The sequence below is a fragment of the Lutra lutra genome, chromosome 7 (assembly GCF_902655055.1).
Source record: "Lutra lutra chromosome 7, mLutLut1.2, whole genome shotgun sequence".
NCBI classification, from domain to species: Eukaryota; Metazoa; Chordata; class Mammalia; order Carnivora; family Mustelidae; genus Lutra; species Lutra lutra.
The window spans coordinates 3,625,000-3,638,573 of record NC_062284.1 but is presented as its reverse complement, the minus strand read 5'-3'; the positions used below and the strand labels follow the sequence as shown (position 1 = coordinate 3,638,573).

General features: G+C 39.1%; 1 protein-coding gene across 1 annotated transcript in view; it reads right to left on the bottom strand.

Moving 5' to 3' along the window:
* The window catches only part of HDGFL3 (HDGF like 3), a 74,730-nt gene that overhangs the window by 24,749 nt on the left and 36,407 nt on the right, over window positions 1–13,574 (bottom strand). Inside the window, exon 2 of the mRNA XM_047735567.1 lies at window positions 460–536. Within this exon, the coding sequence (XP_047591523.1) occupies window positions 460–536 (77 nt within the window). The remainder of the gene's footprint in view (window positions 1–459; window positions 537–13,574) is intronic.

Sequence of the window (13,574 nt, the reverse complement as noted above, 5' to 3'; positions counted from 1 at the left end):
CCTAAAGGAGATTCTGGGTGATGTCCAATATTTACAAAGAAATAACATTTCGAAAGCAAAATCAATGCAAAATCTTCACATTAAGAAAAATACATTATTGGGGCGCCTGGGTGTCTCAGTGGGTTAAGCCTCTGCCTTCGGCTCAGGTCATGATCTCAGGGTCCTGGGATCGAGCCCCGCATCACGCTCTCTGCTCAGAAGGGAGCCTGCTTCCCCCTCTCCCTCTGCCTGCCTCTCTGCCTACTTGTGATCTCTGTCAAATAAATAAATAAAATCTTTTAAAAAAAAGAAAAAAGAAAAATACATTATTAAGCTTGGTAATTTTATACAATTGTGATCCTTTTATATAATTGTGATCCTTTATATAACATATAAAATGTTGTAGAACAGATATAAACATCGTAGTCTAGTAGAGTCAAATTAGAGTTGCTGAAGTTTTAAGTTGTTTTGCTGACTTACGTTTCATGGGTGCCAAAAAAGAAGATAGGATACTTGTTTGCTGGGGGCTTCACAGCTCCCTCTGGGAGTTCATCAATCTGTTAAAAATAAATTTAGTTATTAAATATTCAGTGAAATCATGTAAAATAGCATAAGCATGATATAAACATTGTTCTGATAATTTCAAAATAAAATTATTCTAATCAAAATCCCAATAATTTTTCTTTTTTGAATCTTACAAATGATTCCAAAGTTCCTATTTGGCCCACCATGTGGAGAGTAACACTGTAAATTGATTATAACCATTATAATACATAACCAGGAGCCAAAACTACTCATTTCCTTTGACTTGACAGAACTGCTGCTGGGAATCTGTCCTAGTGAAATAGTTAAAAAGAGTAGTATTAAGAACAAAAAGCCCCAAAGATGCACCTTCTGGAGATGACAGTGAATTTTTACACACCCCCACACCCCCAGAAACACGTGCTGTAAGATAAAGAATTATTATGAAAATTAACTCATGAAATATATTGTCATTAAAAATTATCATCTCTTGCCTGGACTTTTGCAAGTCTCTCTTACCACCCATTTAAGCTAGCATTACCTTTTAAAATTTCATTTTATTTTTTAAGTAGTCTCCACCCCAGCGTGGAGCCCAATATGGAGCTTAAACTCATGACCCTGAGATCATGACTTGAGCTGAGATCGAGTCTGATGCCCAACTGACTGAGCCACTCTGGAGCCCTCCTGTTTATTTTTATTTTTAAATATTTTATTTATTTGTCAGAGGGACAGACTGAGAGACAGCAAGCAAGCACAAGCAGGGGCAGCGACACGCAGAGGGAGAAGCAGGCTCCCCACGGAGCAAGGAGCCCAACACAGGACACGATCCCAAGACCCTGGAATCAGAACCTGAGCTGAATGCAGACGCTTAACTGACTGAGCCACCCAGGTGTCCCTAGAAACCTTTTAAAACAGACATTTGATTATCTCACTTTCTTGCTTCAAATCCTTCTATAACTTTTCATTGCTTATAGCATTCTTAGCTGTGCATATGAAACCTCTGGAACTTTAAAAAAATTATACTTCGGGGGCGCCTGGGTGGTTCAGTTAAGTGTCTGCCTTTGGCTCAGGTCATGATCTCAGGGTCCTGAGATTGAGCCCCACCTCGAGCTCTCCTCCCACAGCCTGCCTGCAGCTCCTCCTGCTTGTGCTCTCTAATAAATCAATGAAATCTTAAAATATATATATTGTATACACACACACACACACACACACACACACACACACACACACACACACACACACACCAGTCCTCCCCCAGGGACTTACTGATTCCTACATATAGCCGGGCTTGAGGTCCTCTAGTAAGATAAAGTTGAAACCCTTCAGCTATTATGTACTTTTACATCCACAATTCCTTACAGTGTGTCAGGAAATGGTCCTTGCCTCACAAATCTCCATCCGCAGCCCCAGCCTTGCCTCTGAACTCCTATGACTTGGACAGGGCCACACGGACCTGCAGGCAGGAAACTGCCGAGGTCTACAAACCACTTCCACTCACAGGTCCTCCAAGCAGCTCAAGCTGAAGGAAGCCTATGAAGAGGAGAAGGGGCCCAACTGCAGTTCAGAGAGCAAGAGGCAGGGCGTGGGGCCCGGTCCCCCGAGGAGCTGTGCAGGCCCCCCTCACTCACACACAGCGGCAGCCTGGGGAGGACACCAGCACACGCTCACCCGGAACCCGAGGAAGCCCGTGTCAGAACAGACACCGGGTGTGTGGAGGAAAGGGGAACTTCGAGTCTAGAACATGTAAAGTCCTGCTTCCGATTTAAACTGCGACATCAAAGGTATCACCTCATCTCTTGGGGCCTTGACTTTCACATCTGTAAAATGAGGTGGTTGTACTTGGTGACCTCTCGATTTCCTTCAAGTCCTGAAATACCATGGCTTGTCTAAAACGGAACTAACTTCCCTTGAATCTGTTTTTCTTAATCTTAATTATTGGTATAATCTGTTACTAAGAAAGAAACCTTCATCTTTTTATTATCTCCTCAAGCCCCATATTCAGTTTTTCATCTAATTCTCCCAGATCAGCTCCGGAAATGTCTCTCAAATTGATCACCACTCCCACTGGTAAATTTAGTTCCCTGAACAAGCTCTCATGATCTTTCAACAAGGCCGCTATAGCGGTCTAAGTATCTCCTTATCTCCAGGCTTCCCCCCCATCCCACCCCATTACATTCAATACTGCCCTACAAAGACAGTTTAAAATGAATTAATTTATTATTATAATATATTATTATATATGTTATTGTATAATATATAATGTATATATAATTATAGTATACTATAATTATATAATTATAATAATAATTATTATTATCAATATAATTCACTAAACATTCAATAATACATGTGTGTGGCAATATATGGTAAAAGCCATAATTTTATGGGGCATCTGGGTGACTCAGTGAGTTAAAGCCTCTGCCTTTGGCTCAGGTCATGATCCCGGGTCCTGGGATCGAGCCCCGCATCGGGCTCTCTGCTCAGCAGGGAGCCTGCTTCCCCTTCTCTCTCTGCCTGCCTCTCTGCCTACCTGCAATCTCTCTGTCAAATAAATACATAAAATCTTTAAAAAAAAAACATAAAATTTTCCATCTTAACCATATTTAAATGTATAGTTCAGTAGTAACAATATTCATTGTTGTGACATAGATCTCCAGAAAGTGACTAACTGTATTTTTAATGGACCAAAAAATGGAACTTAAAATGGAAATACATGTTAAATATGCGGTGGGCATACTGTTTTGTCACTCTTATAAAAAAAAAAACTGAAAGTATACAATTTAAAAAGAAATCTTTTAAAACCTTCTTTCCAACAAAAATACAACTTTTGGTTAAACTCTTCTTTTGCTATAATGTTACCTAAGTAGCATCTACTGCAGACGTCGCAAAGTGATGGCCCTTGGGCCATTTTTGGCCTGAAAATAAATTTTGTTTGGCTCATACAGAGTTTTTTGCTTTTTAACTGAATTAGTTACCAACACTTTAAAATGGGAAGATTCACATTTAAATCCACGTTAATAGCTTCTGTCAAAAAAATATAAAAGACGGGGATAAGCAAGAATTCCCACAGGGCGACAGTTTGCCAACATTTTCAACGGTTGCCACCTTTAGCCAAAGTATGTGCCCTCAAGTATGTTTGTTACATGCCCACCGCTTTCTAGATAATGTAAATGCTTGTGTTCCTTATTTATATTGTTTACCTGGCCCCTTGGAATATTTGAGTCTGTGTCCCTGTAATAAATACTGTCAAAAATAGCATAACCAGCCTTACCACCAGTAAGCTGTTACTGCATTTTATTGAGAATCTTTGTGTTTTTTTTTAACTTTTTAAATTTTATTTATTTCTTTGACAGAGACAGATCACAAGTAGGCAGAGAGGCAGGCAGGACCCTGACCCTGAGATCATGACCTAGGACCCTGAGATCATGACCTGAGATCATGACCCAGGACCCTGAGATCATGACCTGAGCCGAAGGCAGAGGCTTTAACCCACTGAGCCACCCAGGCGCCCTGAGAATCTTTGTTTTTAACTCTTGAAAATTAAGACTTTGGCAATTCTGGAGTAACAGGTTGTTCAAGTAGATACATCTTCCTGAACTAACTAAAAAATGTACCTCCCAGGCACTGTTTTTTGGCACCCATAGTCAACGGCAAGTGGCTACAGGACTTTGTCTTCAGAGTTTGTTTTTCTCTACTGTTTCTGTTTTCCAGACTCTGTACTTTGTATTTTTACTTTTGTTTCTGGTTCTTGGCTATGTTTGGTTTTGATTCTGGTTTGTACACAGCCAAATGTTATGCCCTCTTATAGGATGCTGGTGACCTCTTGCCTTTGGGAATGACATGGCAAAAAAAAAATCTGGTGTATTAGTCTTTTCGTTTGCAGAAGAATGTCTGGCTTCTATTAGAAAGAAGAAAAGCCCTTTGGAGACCTAGATCAGTGAATGTGTGTGTTCTGTGCCTCCTTTAACCTGGACCTGAACCTGTAGACCTGAAGCCACAAGCTCTCTGTGTTTGGACTTGACAGTACAAACCCCTTCTTTTGTGATTTTGAAACATTTTTCTACCCAGAAAAGGGTCTTAACAAATTACATATAATTTTCTTAAAATAAAAGAGCTCTTTTTATTGGTTTGCAGATACTAATATGACTTACAGAAATGTGATATAAAGGAAAAATAAATAAAAATACACATTACATAAACATAAGGTTTCTTTACATTACATTCATATATAATATGAAGGAATATAAAACCTAAGAATCCTCAGGAGAAAAAAAAGTGAATGTACAATATGTTCAATATGGTAGCCTTATTGTTCTTTATTTATTTGTCTGCTTTGATCATTAGAGAGACACTCAGGGATGTCAGTTAGAGACCAAGCCTCTATCCCTTGAAGTCTACAGGTCTACAGCCCTATGGGAGGAAGGCAACCTCTTATTTCCCAGAAAACCTAAGAGTTTTTCATCCCTGGACCTTCACCCTTAGTGTTTCCTGGGGACTCACTAGAAATGCTAATTCTCATTCCAGAATCCTAACCAACTGACTTAGACACCTTGGGAGTTAAGCCCAAGAATTGAATCGATGTTTTAAGAAGACACGAACTGATTCTGAATTACACTGTAAGATGTTCCAGCCTCTTGCTGTGGTTCCTGCGGGTGGACTGCCTTCATTTCTTGTGATTAATATGTCTCAATTTATCTGCAGGACTTTTGCACCGAGATTGCAAAAATGCACCAATGCAGGATTGTTTTCCTAAAGCTTTAAAATGTATAAAATGTCAACATTTCTGTTTTTTATTAAAGGAGTACTGTATTATGTTCAATGTGGTGACCATCTAAGAAAAAAATCCTTCTCACAGAAACTGATAGGTCAGAGGCATCTATATAAAAAATCCAAATTTAAGTAATCAAAGTGAACAAATCAGACTGGTGATGATTTTGGTGTAAAAACAACTGTGTAGATTTAATCGTTGTAGAATGTGATATAAGCAAATGTTTTATTTTCTTAAGTAAAATTTGGGTTGGTTTTCTAATAAAGACACTAATTACACTGGAACTTCTTAAACAGGTCTACTGATACCAAGCTAATATTAGCTTAATATTGTCACTAAGTTTGTACCCTCAATCCTCTTCAACTATTTGCCTGCCCCATCTCCACCCCTCCCCACTCTCGTAACCCAACAGTTTCCTCTATGAGTCTCTTCAATTTTATAAGTTTCTGGGTTTTATTTATTTGTTTTTTAGATTCCACATAAAAGTGGAATCATATGGTATTTGTCTTTCTTTTTTTTTTTTAAAGATTTTATTTATTTATTTGACAGAGAGAGATCACAAGTAGATGGAGAGGCAGGCAGAGAGAGAGAGGGAAGCAGGATCTCCGCTGAGCAGAGAACCCGATGTGGGACTCGATCCCAGGACCCCGAGATCATGACCTGAGCCGAAGGCAGCGGCCTAACCCACTGAGCCACCCAGGCGCCCGGTATTTGTCTTTCTGTCTGACTTATTTCACTTATCATAAAACCCTCCAGATCTACCCATGTTGTCACAAATGGCAAAGGTTCACTTTTTATGGGCAAGTAATATTCCACCATATACACACACAGCATCTTCTTTACCCAGTCACCTCTCGACACACACACTTCCATATCTTGGCTATTCTAAATGATGCTACAATAAACAGGGATGCATAGATCTCTACAAATTGATATTTTCATTTTCTTTGGATAAATACCAGTGGAATTGCTGGATCGTATAGTATTTCTATTTTCAGTTTTTTGAGGAACCTCCTTACTGTTTTCCATAGCGACTGCACCAATTTACATTCTTACAACAGGGTATGAGTGTTCCCTCTTTTCTACATCCTTGCCAACACTTGTTATTTTGTCTTTTTGATATAACTGGCTCATTTTTTATTACTTATTCATAAGATTAAAAAGGGTGAGCTTATAAATTCATTAATATCGAATATTTATTGAGATAAAACAAGAAGTTGGCTTTCTCTGTTAAAATAACAAATTGGGTCTTGGAGTATCCTGTCTGTTCCTAACACGATGTGGTTAAAAAAAACAGTATTCTCAGAATAATTCACGTAGCTAGCAGAGATGCTGTATTTCACTAGACTTCCTAGTGACTTCCTAGAATTTATACTGTCTTATCCTTAAATTTGTTTTTAAACAAACAAAAGTTCCTTGCTAAAGAATTATGGTTCTTAAAAAACAAAACTGGATTACCATCATCCATGTTCACTTAAAACATTGTTTTTTTAAGTCATTATTCATTATTTTCAGAAATATAAGTTCCTATCTTAATCAAGGGATCAGATCTTCTCTGAGAACTCTCGTGATGCCGCTGAGATCAGAGTACTTCTGGGAAACAAATTATTCTGCTCAGGCTGTGGTGTAAGACCTGAAGCTCAATACTGCCAGCCCTCCAAATGATGAAAACAAGGCAGCCACACTCTTCCATGGGAGCCCCACTCTCTTGATACTACGAAGCCCACCTCCCACTGCCCCTGGTTGTTCACTCTACTCCTCAGTGCAACCCCCACATGGTCCTGTATGGCATGCGGTGTCCTCTTCCTCTCAGATGTGAGTTCATGTAATTAATAAGCTGTGGCCTAGTTCGTCTGTCCGGTGATGTGTGTTGAGGCATTCCCATAACCATCTGGTGGGAATCCCTCTCTCAGCAACAGGGTGAACAGGAGGGTATGAAAACCCTGGAACCAACATTAGGGGAATCTAATCAGGATACTAGGGGTTAGGGGTTCCACACTGGTAGCTTACTGGTTCCGTTCACTGTAGTCCACACAGCAGTCCGGGGTGGGGGTGCAGGGGTCCTAAGAGCCAGAAGGGTAGGCAAACATAGTTAAGCTCCCTCCTTTGGCAATGCCTTTTCTCTCAGAAGTGCCCTTGGCCCATTCCCTTACTTTGTTCAAATCTCTGCTCATATACTACCTCATCAGAGATACTTCCATACAACCCAATTAAAAATAGCACCTCTCTGGGACACCTAGATGGCTCAGTTGGTTAAGCATCCACCTTCGAGGGTCCTGGGATCGAGTCCCACATCGGGCTTCTTGCTCGGCGGGGAGCCTGCTTCTCCCTCTGCCTGCTGCTCTCACTGCTTGTACTCACTCGTGCACGCTCTCACTCTCTCCCTCACAAATAAATAATTAAAATCTTAGGAGAATAAAAAAGAATATAATCTCTGTGCAGGGGAAACATGTTCTTTACACAGTAGCCCAAATGCCTAAAACAGTGCCTGATACATGCATAATACTCCTTGAGGACCAAGGTTTCCTTATTGACTTAGGACATGAAGAAGTCTACACTCGCACATGGAGAGAATTAGTGATTCCAACCACGAAGGGAAGAGAAAGCATATCATGGAACACTTTCAATAACAGGTTACTAAGAAAAAACTATTCTGAGGTTATAGTATAAAGGAGTCTCTATGCTTAAGAAAAAAAAAATAGGAATGACAAGCAAACTTGTCCCTGAGTATGCCGATAAAGATTTGAGGGGCTAGCAGAAAAGAATAATGAAAAGAATAGAGAAAAAAAGACTATTTTAGGTATCAAAGTGTATACAATGAAGTTAAATTACAGAGGAGAAAAAAAAAACTTGTGATGTTATTCTAAAAATGGCTTTAGATAAAGAGTTCTACAAACAAGTCAACAGATTTACTGCAGGCTAAAATGAGGAAAGCACATTACAGAAAACAGAAATGTACACAAGATAAAGGGGAAAGAATTCTTCTTTTTTTTTTTAATAAACATATATTTTTATCCCCAGGGGTACAGGTCTGTGAATCGCCAGGTTTACACACTTCACAGCACTCACCATAGCACATACCCTCCCCAATGTCCATAACCCCAACCCCCCTCTCCCAGCCCCCCTCCCCCCATCAACCCTCAGTTTGTTTTGTGAGATTAAGAGTCACTTATGGTTTGTCTCCCTCCCAATCCCATCTTGTTTCATTTACTCTTCTCTTACCCCCTTAACCCCCCATGTTGCATCTCCTCTCCCTCATATCAGGGAGATCATATGATAGTTGTCTTTCTCCGACTGACTTATTTCGCTAAGCATGATACCCTCTAGTTCCATCCATGTCGTCGCAAATGGCAAGATTTCATTTCTTTTGATGGCTGCATAGTATTCCATTGTGTATATATACCACATCTTCTTTATCCATTCGTCTGTAGATGGACATCTAGGTTCTTTCCATAGTTTGGCTATTGTAGACATTGCTGCTATAAACATTCGGGAGCACGTGCCCCTTCAGATCACTACGTTTGTATCTTTAGGGTAAATACCCAGTAGTGCAATTGCTGGGTCATAGGGTAGTTCTATTTTCAGCATTTTGAGGAACCTCCATGCTGTTTTCCAGAGTGGTTGCACCAGCTTGCATTCCCACCAACAGTGAAGGAGGGTTCAAGGGGAAAGACTTCTTAAAATGTGACTATATTTGGCTTAATCAACAGGTTATTCATCAATTTAACATTTGAAAATAACACTCTGTTAAAGAATCACAAGCATGACTATATGGGAATCGTTCCCAAAATAACAATTCAAAAAAATCTCTAGAAAAGCAGTCCCTAATAATTTTAAGTATGTAAAAACCATCACCTCTTAAAGTTGATAGAGCAATTTTATAGACATTTTGTTTTTTACTCCACAGAGCTTTGGAAACCTTGACAATTTTATCTTTAAAAGAATTATAAGTAATTTTGAGAGGTCATGATATACTCAGAATGCAGGGCTTTTAACCTTGTGGTAGGCTCTCTAGGGGGCAGGCTGGACAATTAACTGCAGACCTTCATTAGGACTGCTGATTCTGGAGACGGGGCATGTGCTGGGTATTAACTCATCCCTCATCCTCATGGTACACCTTAGGGAAGGCCAGTCTCTGACAACTGGAAAAACTCGGGTTCCAAAAAGGAAGGGATTTGGTTTATGATTGTCATAGAAGATCTTCACTTAAACCTCCAGGCCCTCAGTTTTTTTTTTTTTGTTTGTTTTTTAATTTCATAAGTCACATTTTAAATTGAAATGTCTAAAAATTTGGCCTATTCCTTCAGCTCTCCCTCAGTCCCCACAGTCTTCTAAGCAACTGTCCACATGGGTTCAATTTTGAAAAGGTATGAAATACACTTGTTTTTTAGGTTTCACTTTTACTGAGGTAAAAATTTATATATATAGTGAATTATACTGATCTTAAATGAATAAGAATTTGATACATCATAGACCCATATAACCCATCCTAATCAAGCATATAACATTAAGTCAGCTCAGAAAGCCTCCTCATCCTCCCTACCAGTTACTGCAGACCCACCAAAGACAACCACTTCCCAGATTTCTGTCACCAGAGATCAGTTTTGCCTGTTTCTCAACTTAAAATTTAAAAATAATAATAATAAAAATTTTAAAAAGGGAAGAAGTCTTTGTTATTGGCCTCTTCTACTTAATGTGTTTTGTTGTTTTTTGTTTTTTAAGATTTATCCATGTATTTTTGAAAGAGAGAGAGTGAGAGAGAGTACAAGTACGAGAGAGGCAGAGGGAGAGCGAAACTCAAGTGGAATCCACACCAAGCTTGGACCCTAACACGGGGCTTGATCCCATGACCCTGGGCTGAGATATGACCTGAGCTGGAGCCAGCAGTTGCCTGCTTAACCAACTGCACCACCCAGGCACCCATTCAATGCGTTTTTGAGATGACTTCATATTATTTAAGTAGTTTGTTGTCTTCCACTATATCCATTCCCCTGGGGGTGTACTGATAGGACATTTGTATTGTTTCCAGGTTTGGCTATTGTGAATAAAACTGCTATACACATTCTTGCACTCTTTTTTTTTTTTTTTTAAATATATGCTTTCAGTTCTCTTGGATAAATACCCAGGAGCGTGATTACAGGGTAAAGCCTAGGTAAATGTTTACCTGTGTAAGAAACTGCCAGACTATTTTCCGAAGTGGTTACTGTGTCGTATTGTTCTTTCAAACAATATATGAGAGCTCTCCTTGCTCCCCATCCTGACTGACACAGTACGGTACGGCAGTACAGCCAGCCTTTCCAATTTCAGCCATTCTGTTCGGTATGAAGCGGAATCTATTGTGATGATCTTTTAACACACCAAACTGCCACAATACTCTGTGCACTGATCCAAGAGAAATCAAAGCACATGACCACACAAAGATCTGTACGAGGAGGTACACAGCAGTTTTACTCACAAGAGCCCGGCCTGAAAGCAGCCAGGCCTTCACCAGCAGGAGAGTGGCCAAGCGATCTGCGGTGTTCTCATACACGGGAATAATATTCAACAATAAATAAGATGTCGTGATAATCATACAATAACATGGATGAACCTTAAAAACATGTTAAATGAGAGAAGTCTTACCCATAAAAGAATACTTACTGTGTGATGCCATTTACACGATGTTCTAGAAAAGGGAAAGCTACTTTATGGTGAAAAAAATCTTAACATTGCTAACTTCGGGGACTTAGGGATTTGAAAGAAGCATGGGAAAATTTTCTGGGACGATGGCAATACCCCATATGCTGATTGGGATTTGGGTTACGTAGGTGTATATATCTGTTTCATCCTATGAAACACTTAAGACTTAGACATTCACTGTGTATTAGTTTTCCTCAAAAAATGTAAATAAATGTTAAATTCCAGTTAATTATATGCATGCTGAAGTGTACAGGATGAAATTCTATGCAAATTCATTTAAAATACAAAAAAATAAAGTGGATTGATGGATAGAGAGAGATTGTTAGAAGGATAGAAGTGTGATAAAACCAACCTAGGAAAATGTTAACTGTAGAATCTAGGTTGTGGGTATACAGTGTTCACTTTGTATTTTAACTTTTCTGTATTTTCAAAATACTTTGGTAAAAATATGTAGAATGGAGATAATAGGAGGGTAGTAGACCAAGTTGGTTATATCCTTGTCTTTTTTTTTTTTTTTAAGATTTTATGTATTTATTTGACAGAGATCACAAGTAGGCAGAGAGGCAGGCAGAGAGAGAGAGAGGGAAGCAGGCTCCCCGCTGAGCAGAGAGCCCGATGCGGGGCTTGATCCCAGGACCCTGAGATCATGACCTGAGCTGAAGGCAGAGGCTTTAACCCATTGAGTCACCCAGGTGCCCCATATATCCTTGTCTTTTAAGATAGAAAGTCAACAGACACTGTCTAGTCAATAAATTCAGATGAGAAAGGAAACTGTCGTACTTCATTATAAGCAAAGGTTGATTAGTAAAACTGTACATACTTTAGCTAAAAACAATTCAAAAAGTAAAACCACCAAAATGTCAATTACAGAGACTATACCAATTACACTGCCATATGTGAGTCCATATTCCTGTATCTTCACTAATAATGGGGATCTCAATTTGCTATGTGAAAAATGGTGTTTTAATTTGCCCTTTCTTAATTATAGAGGACGTTGGACACCTTTTCATATGTTGAGTTATCTGTTTTATGTTTTCTATAAGCTGCTTTTCCAAGTCCAATACTCATGCCTCTACCGGGTTACTGATCTGTAAAAGCTCATTTTGTGCATATCTATATCTCAGGCCTTTTCTTTTTTTAAGATTTTTTAAAAATTTATTCATTCGAGAGAGAGAATGAAGAGATAGAGAGGGAAGGAGAGGGTCAGAAGGAGAAGCAGACTCACTGCTGAGTGAGTGAGTGCTTTTCCAAGTCCAATACTCATGCTTGTACTGCTGAAGGCAGTCACTTAACCAACTGAGCCACCCAGGTGCCCTCTCAGCCGTTTTTTACTCTACAAGTGTTTTTTACTCATCTATCATTTGTCTTGATTTCATCTGCAACACTTTTTTTTGGCCAGCCGAAATTCTAAATTTTTATATAGTAATATAGTAAAAGCTATTAATCTTTTTATTTAAGGCTTATGGGTTTATATCTTGCCTAATAGGCCTTTCCTATTCCAAGACTACAAAAAATTTTTCTCATATTTTCCCTTGTATCACTTTTGTGGTTATAATGAATTATTTTCTTAAGCTAGAAATGTGCTCAACTTTAAGTGTGGGGAAATCAGCACCCACATAAACGATTACATAAACGAAATATAAATTGCTACAAACGTTTAAGAAGTGGATATGATTTCATATATTACAAAATTAAAAACACACATACCACATGTCTAGCAATTCTACTTCTAGGATCCAATCTATTCTATAGAAGAGCAGGAGCATGTAAAGATAAACCATCCAAGATGTTCACCGAAGTTCTCCTGCCAAAAGAAGAAACAACTAACGGGCCATCAGTATCGAAATGATTAACCAAATGATGCCGCAGCCATCCTTGGCATATCCATAGCCAAGATCTGTATGTATTGACTTGGAAAGCTAGCAGCATTATCAAGGACAAGTGAAAAGAGCAAGCTGAAAATGAGAAAATGGTAACTGCATCAAATTATGTGTGTGTGTATCTGCACCTACCTATCTCTATCTATCTACAAACGCTTACATAAGCGTAAGAAAACATTAGGAAGGATATATTGCCAACTATCACTGCTAGTTACATCAGGGCAGGAGGCCTGGTAGTGTTACAGAACTACATTTCTGAAACTAAAAACAAACCAAAACATTATTTTCTAAGAGTAAGTCAATCAAACTATGAATGCTTAGGGCTTGCCCCAGAAAGTCTGATTTCAAAAAAACAAGAACTACAGAATGCAATTTTTATTGGGTAAAGAATACTTGGATGATTAAACTTCTGAGACTCAGAAATCTATGTCAGCTGAAGATGACTTCTTTACACCCACGAGAACCTTGCCTAACTGGATAGAAACAGTGTCTTTTCCCATAGCAAAGGGGGTTTGGCACAAGCGTCCGGTTCCAAACCCAGTTTGAACTCCTAGGAAACGGTATTTGTAGAACTCTGCCCTTGCCTTCTGCATTTCCCCAGCAAGGACTCTTGGCTGGTTCTCCGCCGGTGAAACTTTCATTATTACACACGAAGATTTAGGTAGCATGTTTTAATAGAAAGAGAATTTATTGCTTCATCCAGATCTTCCAAACCTTGCTTCCCCCACCAAAGAGCTTAAAGA